This window comes from Haliotis rufescens, unplaced genomic scaffold (genome assembly GCF_023055435.1).
Source record: "Haliotis rufescens isolate VD_foot unplaced genomic scaffold, xgHalRufe1.0.p SCAF_66, whole genome shotgun sequence".
NCBI lineage: Eukaryota > Metazoa > Mollusca > Gastropoda > Lepetellida > Haliotidae > Haliotis > Haliotis rufescens.
Window position 1 is genome coordinate 2,133,657 of NW_025964357.1, and position 19,908 is coordinate 2,153,564.

The 19,908-nt window shown below is 39.3% G+C and overlaps 1 protein-coding gene across 11 annotated transcripts in view; it reads right to left on the bottom strand.

Moving 5' to 3' along the window:
* LOC124113711 (paired box protein Pax-2a-like) overlaps positions 1 to 19,702 on the bottom strand; it is a 95,987-nt gene extending 76,285 nt beyond the window's left edge. For 5 of the 11 annotated variants that reach the window (XM_048387122.1, XM_048387123.1, XM_048387120.1 and 2 more), the window contains exons 1-2: positions 19,531 to 19,702; positions 10,689 to 10,874 (exon numbers count right to left, since the gene is read on the bottom strand). In XM_048387122.1, the coding sequence (XP_048243079.1) occupies positions 10,689 to 10,874; positions 19,531 to 19,687 (343 nt within the window). In that variant the 5' untranslated portion in view covers positions 19,688 to 19,702. Of the gene's footprint in view, positions 1 to 9,683; positions 9,772 to 10,258; positions 10,580 to 10,688; positions 10,875 to 10,998; positions 11,356 to 11,446; positions 11,493 to 19,530 lie in introns of those variants that run through there. The other 6 variants (XM_046474212.2, XM_046474211.2, XM_046474210.2 and 3 more) reach the window with 6 other exon arrangements.
* Positions 19,703 to 19,908: the final 206 nt, after the last annotated feature.

A 19,908-nucleotide genomic window follows, 5' to 3' on the forward strand; every position in this document is an offset into this window, starting at 1 on the left:
GTAGATTGACACCGATTTGATACGTCTAATCCTTTCTTGGAAGATATAACACTGCAGATATGTCAATATCACACTGAGGATATGTTCATGTGACAATGATGGTACTACATGTATGTTCATATTACACTGAAGATATGTTTATATGACGCAGAGGATATGTTCATGTGACAATGATGGTATTATGTTCATATTACACTGAAGACATGTCATATGACACGGGAGGCATGTTCTTGTGACAATGATGGTATTATGTTCATATTACATTGAAGATATGTTTATATGACGCAGAGGATATGTTCATGTGACAATGATGGTATTATGTTAATATTACACAGAAGATATGTCATATGACACGGGGGGCATGTTCATGTGACAATGATGGTATTATGTTCATATTACATTGAGGATATGTTATATGACGCTGAGGATATGTTCATGTGACAATGATGGTATTATGTTCATATTACATTGAGGATATGTTACATGACGCTGAGGATATGTTCATGTGACAATGATGGTATTATGTTCATATTACACTGAAGATATGTCATATGACACGGGGGGCATGTTCATGTGACAATGATGGTATTATGTTCATATTACATTGAGGATATGTTATATGACGCTGAGGATATGTTCATGTGACAATGATGGTATTATGTTCATATTACATTGAGGATATGGTCATATGACATCGATGGCATCATGTTCATATGACAATGATGGTATTATGTTCATATTACACTACCGTCATATAGCTGGAATATTGCTGAGTGCGGCGTTAAAGAACACTCCATCATAATTACACTGAAGATATGTCATATGACACGGGGGATATGTTCATATGACAGTGATGGTATATTGATCATATCACACTGAAAATATGTTCATATTACACTGAAGATCTGTTCAACTGACACGGGGAATAAGAAAACTGGGTCATGTGTATTGTTCAGACCCTAGGAATGCAGCTGAAATGGTAGATTGACACCGATTTGATACGTCTAATCCTTTCTTGGAATTCCCAGTCGTTAAAGACGTGAAACAAGTTGAAAGTAATGTATAACCCCTCTGAATTCGTCATTGACATCACAATAACAATAATTAAACTAATGACACCGGGGTTCAATCGGCATTCAACTTAATCCAATCTAATTCCTAAGAGCAAACAGAGTCGGAGATACTTAATTAATTTGATGCTGTTTACACACTAATTGTAATCGGGGTTAAAGAATTGTAAACTGCTACGACTGAAGTGTTTGGACCTTTCAAACAGAGCAGGTCAATTCGGAGGGATAGTCAGGACGTTGTTGCTAGGGCAATGACACTGTCATGACAACAGTACGATGGACACTGGGGGGAGGAGGGGGGCATGGGGGTTGTGTGTGTGTGTGTGTCTTGTCATGTGGAAGGTGACAAGTGAAGTAGGTATGACAATGGGTGGGTGAAGGAAGGGCGGCCATCATGCTGTAGGACGGGTGATGACTACTTGGGGTAAGCGACGCACAAGCTAATGGTCACTGAACAGTTATTGTTGCAAGCACTGCAGGAGTTGTCCACTTGTTGCTTTGACCTCCGAGACAGGTCAGCACCGGCCCGAACACGAGTGGACTCAAACAGTCGGTATTATTTTGGTTAAACAATTGGTTCTGCTAATGCAAACAACACAGAATCACGAATCAGTGGTATAATGTATCTATAAGTAGGTTCATTTAGTCTACAAACATTGGGACAAATGTGTAAACAGGTTTCGGAAACACGTAATTTCAATAACACCATAAATCTTAAAGACTGGAATACATAAACTATAAAGGTTGTATTTCAATGAAGTTTCGAGACAGCATGTCTTCAGTGACATTAGCATTAGAAGGGATTATTGATCTGAATTATGTCCGCATTACAGGTGTGGAGAGGCACCCTCAGCTGTGAGAGGACACATCTGTAGATTCCACAATTCACCCTGAACCGTGCCCTACATCTACCCGGGGTGGTGCCTAAGACACCCACCCACCGTTCTATAACAGGACGAAGGTATGCGTGTCGTACAGCGACTAGCAAGACCTGTTTAATTAGTGAATACAGGTACCTACTGATGCAGTAAATACCAGCTTAAGTTACGTAATTAATCCTGCTTGTTCTTTACACCACTGCTTCAGATCTAGTGTTACCAGAGTGGAGTATTTCCTCAAGCTACACCTTGTTCAACACAAAGGGTTCGGGTTTTATCATAAACAATCTCCTCCTTTCCGAGCCATCCCAAAACGGGGGAACGAGAGAAGGCGAGGGCCTGAAATCAGGTGTCAAAATGGCTCGAGGTAAAGAAATGCGACCAGCGCAGAAGCCTTCGCTCCCACCGACAACCCAATTTATCATCGGGTCTATCTTTTATATCTGCCATTTATTTCGCCTGGGGCAAGCATAATAAAAGCCCCGACTGAAAGCGCTGTGATGGGAGCCCCGTTGTAATTTTGCCCTCGTAGACCAGTTTAATGTCTTCTTCACCCCCCTAACCCCCTGCGAGTTTATTTGAATGACAATACGTTGGCATAGAGACCCGCTGGATGCCATGCGAAGGTTTCCACGCCACATTCCGCCGTGATGTTCAGTCCGCCAAACAGGTAAGCGGCTCTACTTTGCGTGGCCTCAACGGCGGCCATGCTTGGTCGAGTCGCGATCAAAATAAACGGAGCCAGTGTTGGATGATGAAGGACTTTCAACACCCACTTGAAATGCTTTACTTAGAGACTCACTCACACGTAACATTCACAACTTTGCTGACCTTGCCAGTCTGACCTCGCTGCCGTCTCAACGTCGTAATCACATATTCGTTATTGATGTAATTAATTCACACAGAAAGAGTTCTACTCGATGAAGAAAAAGCTATACATTCTAGGTGCTACAATAAAGCTTACCATTACTTTCATCTGGTTGAATATGCTTTCCTTTACCTGTTTGCTTACGATAGGTTTCATTGTCAATTATGGTCTCGGTCTATGGGACGCCTGATCGCGGTTGAAGTGCAAGCTATTCTAGTACGGTAGCACCCTCGGTTCAGGGGTCGGTAGTACAAGCAATATTGCAATTCATAATACATTTATACAGTGAACGTAGCTGAATGGGCAAATCTTTACTGTTAACACTTCAAAGGTGACAGTCAATACACACAGTATTTAACAAGCAAGGTTTCTCGGGGGAGTGGGGCACCGTGTGGGGAGAGGGTACGTCAGTGTTTACAACACAGAAATCTGCACTGTAAGACATAAAGGCAACATTCACTAACACTCCTATAGAGTGCAATGCCAGGGCCTGTACCAGCAATAATACCCGCTGGCCATTCACTGAGAGAGCAGAGCAGGAGTCCACTCCAAAGGCACAATTGTCACCCCCAGGCCCCTGCCCGTCACCCTCACTCCTATACAATCTGCCAAAATGGCTGATGACTCTCGCACAATGCTTATCGACAGTAACTACTTTGCTAATAGCTCAAATGAATTCAGGTACCGGTCGAAATTGCTTTTTAGGCCCATGATGACCTTGTAACACCACCAGGCCATGCGTCTCTTGTTGTGAAAAGTTCAAACAGTCTACATTCCTCACAAACCAAGCGGATGGCGATATTGGTATACTGTTTCCAGTTATGATGTTTTATTTAAAGTCAAAGTTTCCAAGTCTCAAACAAAGTTCCAGTATCCAGTGTTTTAAACCTCTCTGTACCCTTAACTTTTAAGTGATAAATAAACTCTGCAATTGATAATTTCAAACGTTAAAACATACGTAAATACACCCGACCAACAGAACTTTGAACTAAGCTTCCACAAGCCATTAATGAAAACATCAAACGATTGCCAATTTCAAAGTTATCCCCTGATCCTAAATTGCAAGATTACGATGTTCACTATCAACCCTGCCCTCATCTGGTGTAGCGGAGCACAAACCCTGTTCTGGTAGTTCTATAAATAAACCTAAATAGTAAGGGATCAACCACCTGACTGGGCGTGTCCCCTGGGGGTACATCCAAATCCACGGATTATGTCCTCCCTGCCTGTAATGACGACATAAGACACACCAATTCCCATTTGAAAAGATAATTTAAAAATCTATTGGAGGTTCTTTTTGTCAGCAAAGACAAAAGATGTCTGGCTTGGGGAATGGGGTAATTGACGATGGTGTATTCAGAAGAGCATGTGTGAAACAAGTTGAGACACCTGACTGAGAAGGAATACAATATCTTGAATAATGACACGCTTCTTGTTGGATTCAATTGGACCCAACACCCCAGTGGTATTACTTACACTAGGAGCTGTAGTATTCTGACAATTGATGGTAGTGGTTTTGTCAGGTTAATGAACGTTGTAAAGACTACATATTCAGAGTAGGATCTTACACAAGACATGTACATGGCAGTCAGTGACATGCGGGCTGATATGTTCTTTAATATATATGATGCAAAGTGGACGTGTTTACACACGTTAAACGTTCAAAATCTCCGTAAAACATCCGTCGGTTAAGATGTCTATTTCATTATAACATACTTATGTACATTGGTTTGTATCTGTCGAACTCAAAATGGGCGATTTTGGGAAACGGGCAGTGCAGATCGTGTTTTCATACAATTTTCTATTGACACTAAATGTCCACCCACTGACCTATTAAACAATTTCGCCATTCCACACTTTCATAGCAATCCTGAAAACTTTTTGCCCTCACTTGTGTTAGCCTCCACAGAAGAGGATGTCGGTCCTCGAGACAAGTGTCACGTCTCAAAACCATATTGTCTTACCCACATGAACCACCCTACCAATTTGGAACCCCTATGGTTGGCAAAAATGAGTCAAAATGACTTGACAGGAGGAATAAAAGACTTGGAGGCGAACATATTTCTACGATTCTCAATAGAAAAACCTTCTGCTACAAAGGAACTGTTGTCTGTCGAATCAACCCCCTGCACTTCAATTCTGCTGACAAATCCAGACTGAGAGACATCTTGTTCTATGTATGCTCGGGCTAATGCTATTGTGGGAAGTCTAATACTGCTAGTTGGTTTGGGCCCAGCATGGGATCCTTGTTGAAAATTTTGATGGCCCAAACATGTGATAGTTGAGCGATTCTGAAAGAGCGTTCGTCACACAAGGGTGAATCTACCATCATTCTCCCTCATTGCCCAATAGAACCTACTGAAAACACTTCTTAAACAGCTTATCGGCAGATATAGCCTCATATATGCGAGTTTCTGCTTGGCTAGACTTCTGCAACACACTGCAAATGGTTTGGGATTTTTTTTATTCAAGAAAGGTTATCATCAAAAGAAGGAACATAGTTCATTTGACAAAGAAATACCGACTTGAATTACAATATGGCTAAATGACAGGTTGATCCTATTCACGAGTCAGTAGACAAAAGTTGGATAAAATCCTGACAGGCAAATATATGTCATTACCAGGGGATTGAAGACCGGGTATACAAGAGTCGCCATATTGTTATCTTAGTGTAGACCAGTTTACCTTGTGTCCCAACGATCAAAGTCGATTTATATTTTCTTAGGCTATTTCCTTCTAAAAGGACTATATTTCTTTTAACGGTAACTTGATGATTTCTTTACACATGGGATGCAGTCGTTCCCCTGACGTGACAGATTGATGAAGTAGAAGACATTTCAATTTTTCAAAACAAGACCTTCATAAAAAGAGAACATGTGGTCACCAAACAAGAATGAAACACGCCTATATTGATGGTCCATTGTAGGACCTGCACGACATAATCACCTGTCCCAAGTTTACCTATAGCACTGAACATACAAATACCGTGACCATAAGCTGAAAAGTAGTATTATCACCCATGAAGTTCTTTGAGCAAAAACATTTACACATACACTGTATCTTTACTCAACCATCATGGCGACACACACGTCCCAGTGACTTGTTCAGAGAATGGCACTACCAAGATCAATGAAGAGAGGTATTAACTGAAAACAATACTATACATCTTATGTGTGTTCACTCGACGCAGAACCTATGGAGCCCTGGGGAACCGTGATGTCCTTATGAACCCCGAAAAGCTTACACGGTGGCTGTATAAACCAATTCCAACAGCAAAGTCACATATAAAGGCATTAAATATTGGTCCATATTGACACGACGGGCTAGTTCATAAACGTTTTCTGCACTGTGTCAGTCGATCTAGTTCATTGCAATTTTGGTTAACTGCTGTCAGTCAAGCAATAAACAGACAAATTGTTAAATGAATCAGGTGAATGGCTTGCCACTAAATGGAATGTGTGCACTGATGATGTCAAAAAGATGCCAATTACATGCGTATTGTTAATGGAAATAGACACAATAGCATTTATGCTCGATATTGTATGTTTTCCCTATACATCTGTTCCCTGCCTGGCTTGATAAGAGCTGATGTCTGCATTGATATTTCAAATACAGCACATTCCAAGTAGATGAGCATTAGATGGAACCCTAGCGGAATCATGCACTCTTGTCAATTTTAATCGCCATCAGCATGTTTCTTTACGTCACCTCTGACTAAACATTGCACCACAAACAAATAAACTATTTATACGTTATAGCACAGTACATTGTATATCATGAGTAAAACTAAGACATGAGCTGAAACGGACGACCTCCACTTATCCCTTGTTTGTTCTGAAGTATCAAACATGCATTAAAACAAATGTTAATTATTCTTTTATATCTGTTCATAAATAATTAGCAATATTCATTGCTGACAGCTATAAATGGTAGTCTCGGTAACGTTTCTCCATTAAGGATGGACGTTTTTTAAAGTAACAATTATATGGAAATATAAGCCGACCACAAGGAGAGGTGTTGTGTCCTTTACCATTAATTGTATACAGACAAAGAAGAGATAGGTTATAAATAAGTCATAATTCTCGGCCGCTCGGCAGCACTTCAGGGCTCCTTGAGTACTGGTGTTTTCTTCCCTATTATTCCCTTCTTAGAAACAAACCAGCAGTAATTGTCAACGGAGATGACACAACAATCGTGGCTTATTTATTCATGGGAAATATGGTTAATAATTCAGACATTTCTCTTGGGATCCGTAAGAAAGGAGGCGACTATTGCACCTGTCAATTAGAGTAAATTAGCAACATGCCGAAGTGTCATTAGAGTTTGTGCGTGTGTATTATGGTCCCATATTCATTTGAAATACTACAAAACATATGACCATTTCTCCCTTTCTATTGCACTTTACACACACACCACACACACACCACACCACACCACACCACACATATTTATTTTGATCTTGTACGAACTGGCAGACGTGGAAACAACTACTGACACAGAGACGTTAATGCATATCATCGCGGAGAAAACATGTTTACATCAGGATCTAAATGAATGTAGATAGTGGTAAATATATCATATATACTAAAATTCAACAAGGATGTCAACAGAAACCGTTGATAAATCAATAATTCTAATCCAAGTAATATCACGACAGACAGAAAGTCATTAAAATACATTTCATCATGCAAACTTAATGGCTTCTTTGTGATGTTTTATTGCCTACAAGTTAAGAACACGTTAACAGTCTCGTTATTATTTGATCATGGTACCAAAACAAATTGAGATCGATCATCTACTTTCAATGGGATTAATTAAAGAATAAACATTACACAGGATCAGTGGTCTAGTGATGCAGTATCGATCTTGTCATCAATACCAAAACTATGTTCAGGAATTCACGCTTCGGAAGCCCGGATCGATTTGCTTCGGTTTGATCTTGTTGGGGGGTAATGTCCGTTTTTGTAGCAATACACAGAGTCTCATTATCACCCATTAATAATTTCAGTCAGCATACTTGACGGTGTCTATTGCTGTCTTTACGATAAATATCTATTTCAGAGGTCTAAACATATTCTGAAATATTTATTTTCACAATATGACGCCAAAGGAATTGTCTCAGGTTCTGTGTCATAAATATCAGAAACGTTCATGTCACGAATTAATTGTCGATTTCATAATATGTGTTGATAACTACCTCCCAGTTGTCAGCTGTGATTGGGCAGCCATCAGCATAACCATATAGGTTTGTCCTTATAATATTAACATATAACCAATGTAATCATTGAAACTGGTCGCTTCAAGTTGACGGCACATATTTTCCGTTGTCATGTGGCGCTAGACAGGTCCCGGGTCATAAGTTGGGACTATTTTAAAGTATGATGTCTACCGCAAATGTCATCCCAGTTCAATACGTGTCAGTGGGGACAGTGAAATCGACAGGAGAATCGATGTGTCATACTGATTCATGCCACAGACTTACTTGTTGGGAACAACATCATATAGCTGGGTTTCTCGAACACATCATATTGCAGTGTTACTCGGATATATCATACATCAGTGTTTCCCAGATATAGCATGTAGCTGTGTTTCCCAAATATAACATGCAGCAGTGCTTTTCAGCATACAAAATTATCCATTTGGTGCACATGCAACTGGGATGATAGTTACATACATCATATATTCATTATTTGGATAAATTAACTATCTGGAAATGTAAATTATCATAAAGTACTTCTAAACCGTTCGCCTGAATCCAGTCAGTGTAGAATACAGTCATCTGACTAGGGGAGTGGAATAGTATTGCATCGCGGCGTTAACGTGTAAATTAAAATGCAGCAAGTGGCGATAAAGGAAGGAGTATTATGTTAGATTAATGTACGGTATGTCTGAATGTCTCGTGACGTGTCGCACAAACATGTAGCAGCTGACAGTGACGGATATTCATCTTGTATCATACACAGGGTTCATCGAGCCTATGATGCAGTTCAAGCCAATAATTCATACTTCATTCACTGACCACGTCGTTCTTCCTGGTGACCAGATATGACCAGGGATGACCAGAGAACACCAACATAATGAATTCATTGTACAAAGAACTTATAGACTTCTAATTGCCACTTACAGAAGACAACATAGCGTACTTTGAGTATACGTTCAATGAAGTATTAAGCCATTAACAAATTTCTTTTAAATATTTTGTTAAAAATCAACTGAAGTTGTGCCCTGGGCTGATGGCCATATGGGCCTCTGCGCTAAACATGAATATAACCGTTGTCAACCAGGTGTCAGGCGGAAGTAGTAGACATAAAGAAGTCTCAGACTGTACCGCTTAATCACCAACACAGTTTTACTTACTTAATATAAACTAAACTAAGCCATGGCAACACACAGTAGAAATGCGAATACCTTCCACACGTGGGGTACCCGTAGGTCAGGACTAGCCCGCGGCGGACTGATAACTATGTCGACCTTCCCGTGTCATCTGCAGTCAACGGAGTGGGGGATAATGTATAACCCTGTACAACGCCAACTTCCTATACACGCCTTGTAGACTACCTCATATTACTTAGTCGGTCATTAGATAAAAATCACATATGAAATAGTACCTTATAGGATGTTTAATTTAAACATACTTATCACATTAATGTATTTAACTGGAGGTGTCAGGCTCACTATCTTTTAAGGTAATATCTGCAGGTTGTAGAAGTATACAGCATGTCAACGCGGAATATCACATCAGTAGATATAACAATGTACGGAGAGAAGAGGCAGTAATGTGAAGAGAAGTCGATCACAGTTCGACGGCTCATCACAACACTTCGAAGCATGCCAGGGTGCAATTTGGGATCAACTCAATATATCTACCTGGTTTCTCCATAGTAATGTTGGGCTGGGTTGCAACTTGATTCATTGTAGCGTTTTCTCTCGCTTGAAAGTGTACGTTCCACTCAATCTTGGGAAAATAACATGAAAACAGGGAGTTCATCAAAATTATCAGGCCATCAAATCACTTTGGAATTGACATGGAAAATGTACAAGTAATACAAAACGAATGACATATTCTATATGGGCACATGTATCACAACATAGCCATTGAGCAAGCCAGCATGCAGAATAATGAACATATTTCACAATTTTGTAATTATTTAAGTTATAAACATCAAAGGGAAAAATCGATTATATATATTAAATACATTATGGAACATAGAATACAGCTGAAGGTGTAGAAAAATGATCATGAAAAAATAACAAGTTTCATAAATTAAAATTTCAAACTCACATGGCATATCTCAAAATGTTCACAAATGATGTATCTATTTTCTAAAGTTTCACTTTACCCTAAAATAATATATTTTTGATAAAGAAAGTGAAATATCTAAAAACTGTAAAGTAAGGAAAGTTGTATGTCTTGCTGTAGGATGGTAAGCAGTTTTACTTACCGGTGTCAACATGGTGCACAAGTAAGATGCCACAACAAAGGTAGCAGCATAAATTAAGATGAAAGTAATCCGTGGTGTGTAACTCCAAGTTTATCACGGGCTGCTGGGGTTATGAGTATTTAACACCCCCAATCCAGACGCGTATATCACAAACTAATATTGCCAAACCAAATACGCGATAGGACAAGAGTGTTTACTTGCAGGCTATCTTAAAGAAAACTCCGCTACCAATTGAGAGTATATGTTGTTTAACTACTGAGATATAGTCGGGTGTCCGTGTTGCCCCAGCACCATGTATATGTGACGCGAGACACAGGCAAATGAAGCAAGGACTATCCTGACGCTGACAAGGCGACGATTTGCTGCTTGAGTGCCGATTCAGGAACCGTGGCGAGATATTACGAAGCAAAGTGAAAAACACAGGACATACCTTTGCCTTCTTTATTGGGCTGCGACATTATAGGCTTGAGTGAGCGAGGGTCGACGGCTTCTCTCTCCGTCCTATTGGTTGTCTGACTTCTCCCTTCCTTAACCAAGTGTAACAGCTGAACGCAGGACAAGTCCTCAATCACAGCCAACACTGTCCATACGGCACACACAACCAGCCCCGGGACACCTGAAACATCCCATGTAGACTAGAGGACAACTCCAGACCCAACTCCCACACCAAGGTTAGAAGGGAAAGAAGCTTCCAAGCCCGTCTTCTACGTCAAGTTACAGGTGCATTCCCACCCACCTACCTGTGTTTACCTGTTCAAGTTGCTGATCAAAGTGGTTGCCGCGATCCACGGCTGACTGACGATACTTTATCGATATTAACTATTCCAAGGCACACTAGGTCCTACCCGCAAGTCTTGGAGTGAGCTACAATCTCGTGTCGGCCAGCTTGTTGCTTCTAGTCCTTACAAGGATTGTACCCCATTGTATCACTCGGGCCTTTTCCCCGAGTCATGCATATTAAAAGTTGTTCCTGGACCGTGATTGGCCGAGCGTATCGCGGGCGCCATAAGCCGCCTCTCGTCGAGCTGTGCCGGAGTTGAAGCAGAGGCGACATACCTTTCCAAACCGAGGATTTCTATTCCCAACCAACCTTTTCTTGCTTTTACAGCTAACTATAAACTAACTTTATTCGCTACTGGTGCTTTGATGTGTGTTGTGTAGCGGCTTAGGTATATTATTACGCACTACCTGCTACAAGATCTGCTGCATGTATTCCCATTTCTTTCCCCTCGGGGAAGATGTGGTGACGTGGTATACAGTGGCGTGTTCGGGGAAACCTAACAAGCAGCTAGCTACAGTTTCAAGATGTTCGCTTTGCTTATAGACGCTCGTGTACAATAACTGGTTGAAATTTCCCGCTGTGAATATACCTATGTTGATCGCGTTAAACGACTTCACAGGTGTGCCTTGACAGCTTGCACCGGACCAGCTACCTGTAGCGAAACCAACAAGATATTTCCAATAACCACATTTCACTGGGCAATGGGGCACATAAACCCTGGCTTGACACCAATTGGAGCCGACTGCAAGGAACCAGTTGTATAGATGATTTGGTTTTTACTAAAGACATAATGAAATTGACAAAGCTGGTATATTTCATCGCGCTATGACCTATATTACTGTAATCTCATAACCATCAGCTGTCAGTGTTAATGTCTACCTGTGACAGGTGATAAACATGATCAATTTTTATAAACGCACCGATTTTACTATATATAGGATGTATGTGCTTAATGATGGTGTCATGAAATGTACAACTGTTTTGACATGACATTACACAAAAATGTCGTGCAAGTGCTATTCACCTGCTATGCATCTGACATCAACAACTGCACAAGAACTGACATCAACATGATATGTACAACTGCAGACTCATGTTTACACAGCATTCCGAACAGTATCAACACATCCACCATTAATCGCTTCTGTAAATGTGATCAAGTGGCAAGCGAAATATTTAAAGCAATGCTGTGGCTGTCATTTCAAATTGTTTTTCTAGCTACAAAAACACAGCAGTAATTAATACCACTTGTCAAACCCTGTCAACATTCCGTCACTCAAGCGCTAAGTACTACTATTGTCTCACGGCCATAGTAATTCTCCATTCAGGTGGTGGGGAACGCGGAGTGCCGCTGGCAGGGCGAGTAAAACCACTGATACCCCCACCCCTGCAATCTACCCTGCCCCTGTAATTGTACCCTTTTTTAATGCCGGCCAACTGTTATCCCGCCCAAGGCATATTTAATTTCTGTGATTATGTCATCAATTTGCTATTTTCGAGCACCAACCATCCTACCTATCTTTTTACCGTTAATCTGGCCCGTTTCTTCAGTCACGACTCAGTTTTAAGCGTAAATGGAAATTAATAGAGTAACAATATACGTTTGTAAGTATGCACCTCCTCAGGCATATGTAGCGCAAAAGAGCGTTTATATATTCTGGAGAAAATAGGTTTCCCTGCAGAAATAGATTTCAAACTTTGCCACAAGTGACCTATAATTTACTTACTGAAATGATGTGCGGCCCGCTCACTGATATTTACAACATAAACATGCCACACAAGCCCTACAATAATCACTAACTAGGCTGCGTCTTAAAATCTATTTTTATGCTCTTCCCTACCCCCAGAAAAACAAGTCCATACCACTCCCCTTCCCCCGGGGTAAAGAGGTCAGCTGTCATCTTGTTTATGGGATATTCTCGAGGTTTACCCGTGTTTTCACACCCGGGATAGCAAGCCCATACAAATGCAATATACAGCGAACCCGTGGAGTACAGTTATTACTAAAACACTATTGTGAGACTATTCTATTTCTGGATACAATAACGAGCAGGCCGCTCAAAGAATTTGCAATTCATTTTGAAGAGGGAAACCCCCCGAAGTGAGAAGCCAGCTGAATAGAAATATTTGATCACGGAGATATATTTGCCGAATAGATGTTAGTATTTCGACGAAGTGGTCGCCGTCGTTTCTCGGCCATAGAAAAAAAGCCTCAACACGTCTTTCGCTCTTTTGTTAATGGGAGAGAATTCTGAACTGGAAATTGTTCCCACATTTGGTGTCAAAGTATGATATTGACATTGTAGATAGGCAGTGTGAATACATGTCGATTTCACACTTCACTATGTTAATGGGATTAGTGGATTATCTTGGATTTTAAGTTTGCGTATTTTACACAAAAACGTGTTTATTGCCTTTAGAATAAATAGGAAGCTCGTTTTTTTATTGGATTTTATATGGCCCTTTTAAAGGTGAAATAAAAATGGTTCATAAACTCGGCAACAAAAAAGTCAACAATGAAGACCATCCAGTGCCGAAGAGAACCTAAATTTGTACGCTTATTGAAACGTGTGTCTAAATGTGTTTTAAGTTACTGGCCCCACACATAAAATGATCTTATGGAAATGCCCACAAACAATTGCTATTGCTCCCTGTTATATCATCTCTCATAAACTATTTAAAAATCGAAAATGTTAAATGAATATAAAATACAAATAAAATTATTTCAGAAATTAACTATTAAATAATACAGACTCATCAACCAATTTCCACTGCACGAATGCTATTCATAAACAAGACGAGGTAAGCCGACATAATGACGCAGAAATTCAGCCGATGCGTGCGCTCTCTAATGTCACGAAGGCACTTGAACTAATCGGAAACAATGTACCCTTAATTCTGTCTAGCCTCAGGGAATTATATCACAGTTTACTGTTTGATATTTGAAATGCCATAGCTTGTATCTTTTCCCTGTTAGGAACTTATTTCTCTGACACAAAAAATAGAATACTGTACATTTGTACCACATATCCAAAATCCTCGCCAGAAAATAACCCAAACCATTCATTTCGTGAATTTGTGTAGGATGATTGCGAGACCAATTACACAGTTTAAAAACTATTACACATACACGATATTCTTTGAAACAAATCCAAAATTTGCTGATTATATAATTGAAAGCAACTGCCAGTTTTGCCTTGGAAACTGTACCAATCAAATATATACTTCCTGAAGAGGAACAGAATTTCCAATTATTAACATAATCGATCAGGCAAGACAGTTGTGTGTCAATCAATCGTTCTCTCTGGGACTCAGTGAGCAGGTATTGGGAGCTAGGCAAACATTTCCAACACGTCTTGTTAGCACGGGCGTGCGTGATGACTGCGGATATCGTGCGTGAAATGACCAGTAGGACCGTTTGACCGTGACTAACATGCTAGTCTAACCCGTTGACTTTCACGCCGTTCATAATTTTGTTCATACAGTATGAATGAGCGACAGACAGGATTGTAATAGCTTCCGACATGCACGGTACGGCCGTGCCGCGAGACAGTTGCGTGTCTTCATCAGTATGCCTGGTGCCATTCCTACATAAATACGACAGTTACCAAAATCCACCCATAGTCATGATTAACATATTTTGAATTTATTTTTCTTTACATTAAGCAAAACATATAAATATACCCATTCATAAAAGAAGATTACTATATTATAAAATAAACAAAGAAACAGTCCGTTTTTCAGCTGGTCTGCTATGAATGGAACAATCCTTAAATAAGCAATATATAAACGGTATTGGCGGCTATGTTGTAAAACCGAAAATAAGATTATAGAAAGAGAGGATCTACCACCGAAAAGATCTATGGAGCGGGGACAAAAACAGTTTTCAGCTCGATCAATGTCCACAGCGATATTTGGGAACTAGCTCATTACAGCTGTATTGTTTTCAATTCTTCCATTGTCGCGCCTGTGTCATTACAGTAATGTCTGCTTTGACAAGAGCAGATTTGTCAAACCACGTGTCTCACCAACCAGTGTTCTGTTGCCAATAATCTCTAAATGCAGACTTAATCCAGTCTCTTTGTTTTCTGATTTCCGCTAGTTTGGAGATTTTGCTGAAATTTACGCACCCAACTGAGGTGCAAGTACGTCGACAACGGTGTAGTATGATCACATCCCTGCTGCATTATTCCTAGGAACAAGATGTCAATAACATTTGCCACCAGGCTGTCCGCAGCGTGACACAATAATTCCATTTTGATTCCATTATTGTCATGTTTGTAAATCATAACGATTCAATTTCAGAGAAAGCTGTTTTAACTTCACGTAAATGAGCATACAGTTAAACCTCGATAAAGTGGACTTCAAACATGTTTTCCGGTAACAATTGGAATTAAAATAGACACATCCTGTATATCAGAATAAAGGCAAAGGTATTCGTCTGGATGAATGAGGTTATTTTACATGTTTTGACAACCTCCAGGCAACGATATGGCTTGACACTATATACTTGGTTGTCTCTGTTTCTCTCCTGATACAACCTATCAACTACATATAAATCTTCACGTACAGATAAATAAGAAAAAAACCCACATCGATTCTAGGAAAAACATGATGGAGAAAGTAGAACTCACTTTGAAATTAGTATCATCTCAATTTACCATTGAAGATAGACACGGAACGCATCTTGAGGGCCACATCGTGCGATGGAGCACCCAATACATTCTCTTAGAAAACCCCAGTACAAAGACTAATCACGCTTGGCGATTATGTAGGAATATTAAATATAAGAATAAACACGAGAAGACTACGTTGTGGGAAGATACACAGGCTGTTGCACCATATAACGCGCAAAATAGATTGCGAGATACCCATTGTTATTGATTTGTATATTTGTTTCCATATGGTCTTTGAATTCGTTTATTTCAGCTATGTCTTTTCTGAAACTTGCAACCGTCTCCGGTTTAAATTAAACCGCCGAGACCGACGCCGAAAATGAGGTCAAGGTGGTCCTGCTTTTTATGTTTATTACATACATTGAGAATTTAATTTAGTATGGATTAGATTTCATAACACAAACTAAAAACCTACTGGTCTCTGTCCTCATAAATAGATTTGATATTCAGGAAACTAAACTAAACTAAAACAAAACATTATCTTATTGAAAAACAAAGTCACCTCTCTTGTCAAACACTCTTGTGGAGAGTTTTTTTTGTAACTCTGAACCTTTATGCATAGATATAAATATGAAACAGATGAGGCAGTTTCACTGGTCTGTTTTATTTCTAGTTCAATTGGTTAAGTCAGAAGGAGGAAATTGTCTATTTGGCCGTTATTAAACGATATTAGATCCGCGATATGCCTGAAGCTTAAGTTCAACTCCTTTGCAAAATTCCCGTGTTTTGATTTTTACGTAAATAACGTAAGATTTCACTTTTGACAATTTGTTCTGAACCTCCGAAAACAGAGATATGACAATAAGCTTTAAGTTTGTCGAGTGGGATAGTGCTGTACAAAGTTGAAAAATCAACTATACTGACCTAATTGAACTTGTTTTTTTCTGAGATTGCCAAAAGAAATTAGGTCAATCAGTTGCAATATCCTCAAATATATGTACAGATAAACATTTACTTCTTTGGAGGCATTGCAATATTCATTGAAGATAGGGTTAAAATGAATCAGATGTCGGCCCAAAACACAACGCAGCTGGAAGTATACATCACTTTGGAAATCAGCACGTTGCTAAGCTGAACTATAGCTCTACCATGGTAAGAAAAGTAAAGGCTACAAACACAAAATAGAAAAGAACCCCCAAAAGTTACAGCTGCACAGCAAAACTGTCTCAACTTATACTGAATCTATCAAATTAATGCATCTTTAAACATTTTTTTATCCGGTGGCGGTAAAAATAACGACAAGGTCTTTTTACAACCATTGTCGTGCATTTCATCAGAAACGACAACCAGATGTTTTAACAAGCAGGCTAAAGAGTATACTGAGGACTCCGCATCAACAGCAGGTTAAATAGCATATGGAAGATTCCACATCAACAGCAGGTTAATTAGTATATGGAAGATTCCATACCAACAGCAGGTTAAATAGTATATCGAAGATTCCACATCAACAGCAGGTTAAATAGTATATGGAAGATTCCACATCAACAGCAGGTTAAATAGTAGATGGAAGATTCCACATCAACAGCAGTTTAAATAGTATATCGAAGATTTCATACCAACAGCAGGTTAAATAGTATATAATGAAGATTCCACATCAACAGCAGGTTAAATAGTATATGGAAGATTCCATAACAACAGCAGGTTAAATAGTATATAGAAGATTCCACATCAACAGCAGGTTAAATAGTATATGGAAGATTCAACATCAACAGCAGGTTAAATAGCATATGGAAGATTCCACATCAACAGCAGGTTAAATAGTATATGGAAGATTCCATAACAACAGCAGGTTAAATAGCATATGGAAGATTCCACATCAACAGCAGGTTAAATAGTATATGGAAGATTCCACATCAACAGAAGGTAAAATAGCATATGGAAGATTCACATCAACAGCAGGTTAAATAGTATATAGAAGATTCCACATCAACAGCAGCTTAAATAGTATATGGAAGATTCCACATCAACAGAAGGTAAAATAGCATATGGAAGATTCCACATCCACTGCAGGTTAAATAGTATATGGAAGATCCCATACTAACAGCAGGTTAAATAGTATATTGGAGATTCTACATCAACAGCAGGTTAAATAGTATAAGGACGATTCCCTATCAACGGCAGGTTAAATAGTTTATTGAGGATTCAACCTCAACAGCAGGTAATATAGCATATTGAGGATTCCATATCCCAGCAGGTTAAATAGTATATTGAGGCTTCCCTATTAACAGCAGGTTAAATAGTAGATGAAAGATTCCACATCAACAGCAGGTTAAATGGTATATGGAAGATTCCATATCCACAGCAGGTTAAATAGTATATGGAGGCTTCCCTATAAACAGCAGGTTAAATAGTAGATGGAAGATTCCACATCAACAGAAGGTTAAATAGTATATGGAAGATTTCATATCATCAGCAGATTAAATCGTATATGGAAGATTTCATATCAACAGAAGGTTAAATCGTATATGGAAGATTTCATATCAACAGAAGGTTAAATAGCATATGGAAGATTCCATATCAACAGAAGTTTAAATAGTATATGGAAGATTCCATATCAACGGCATGTTAAATAGCATATGGAAGATTCCGCATCAACAGCAGGTAAAATAGTTACTGGAAGTTTCCATATCAACGGCAGGTTAAATAGTATATGGGAAATTCCACAACATCAGGTGCAATAGTGTATGAAAGATTCCACATCAGCAGTTTAAACAGTATATGGGGGATTCATCAACAGCAGGTGAAATAGAATATGAAAGATTCCACATCAGCAGTTTAAACAGTATATGGGGGATTCATCAACAGCAGGTGAAATAGAATATGAAAGATTCCACATCAGTTACACGTTTATATCCTTAGTTGAGGCTGAAACCGTTTGAACTTCTAGGCAGCAGTGACCTATGTAGCCCTTCAATGTTCGATAGAAATGCATGTTAAATTATAATACGCTTTTATAGCAGCACAACCGTAAGAAACTGATAGGAACCTCGGAGTGATTTCATCATTCAGTCGTTACACATTGACAACTCAAACTATAAACATACGATTTTCTGCTATATGGTTTATTTTATGAATTAGCTCTTCCAGAACAAAATACAAAACATTTCATGTCAACAATAAAAAAATAAATACGGCTTTTGAAAAGGTTTGTGCGACTTCCATTCTCTTCGTGTTTGTACCGGAGTCACCGAAATGGTTCTGCACAGTAGTCAGCGATGTTGCAGCTATATGACGTCGGCAAGGATGTTACCATACAAACTAGTGGCTGATTGCATGTTATGAATAATCACTGCGACGCCGGGACTCGATCACATCACAGGTCCACATACTGTAACCACTATATCTCCGTTTCAGTCAGTTCTTAGTTGCTAGCAAGTAGACTTGCCAGGACTGCTTAAACTAAGCTTTACTTTGAACAGATGTAGGTGCAGGGATGTTCTTAAAACAATGTGTTTAAAAAATTGACATGTCAATAAACGGTTTCAATAAATAATGGTGCTATTTGAAAATATGAATATTTGTGTAATTCGTCTACCGATCATTAAATGTTTTAAATAAAAATGCGACGAACACTTTGTTGTAGCCCAACATAAGTTGAAATAGCATAAACAGAAAGGAATATTGACAACCCAATTCAGCCAGTAGCACAGGTTTGTAGTCAATGAATTTTACCCATGAACCAAGCAACATGAAGCCATTATGCCCTACGCGTCATCATATTGCTTTTGATATTGAGCATCATTCAGAACAATGAAACTGGATAAGCATGTTTTTACATTACCGAGTTACAATACAAATCGCGAGATACAATTTACCTTGGAATTCGATACACTCACAACAGTGGGCGTGTATTGATGAAGGGCCGATTTTGGTAATTGTGGACAGGGGCGATAACTCCAACTCAAGCTGACGCAAAAATGGAACAAAAATCAATACAGTTGCAATTTTCGCAACATTCTTTAGGTCAACCATAATACATTGATACTGCTATTTTTACACTAAGCCGAACTGTTAAGTACAGACTGTCGGACAGGCTAATACACCAGCTGAGTACACGGAGTGGGTAATGTGTGCAAATATGTAGGATTAGTTCTCATGAAGTAAGTAATAAGTCGGCGGACAGTCTCCTGGATGGTTCACAAACGAGGTTGTGTATATCAGCACAGTGCCAGTATATGCCACTGATGTGAAGT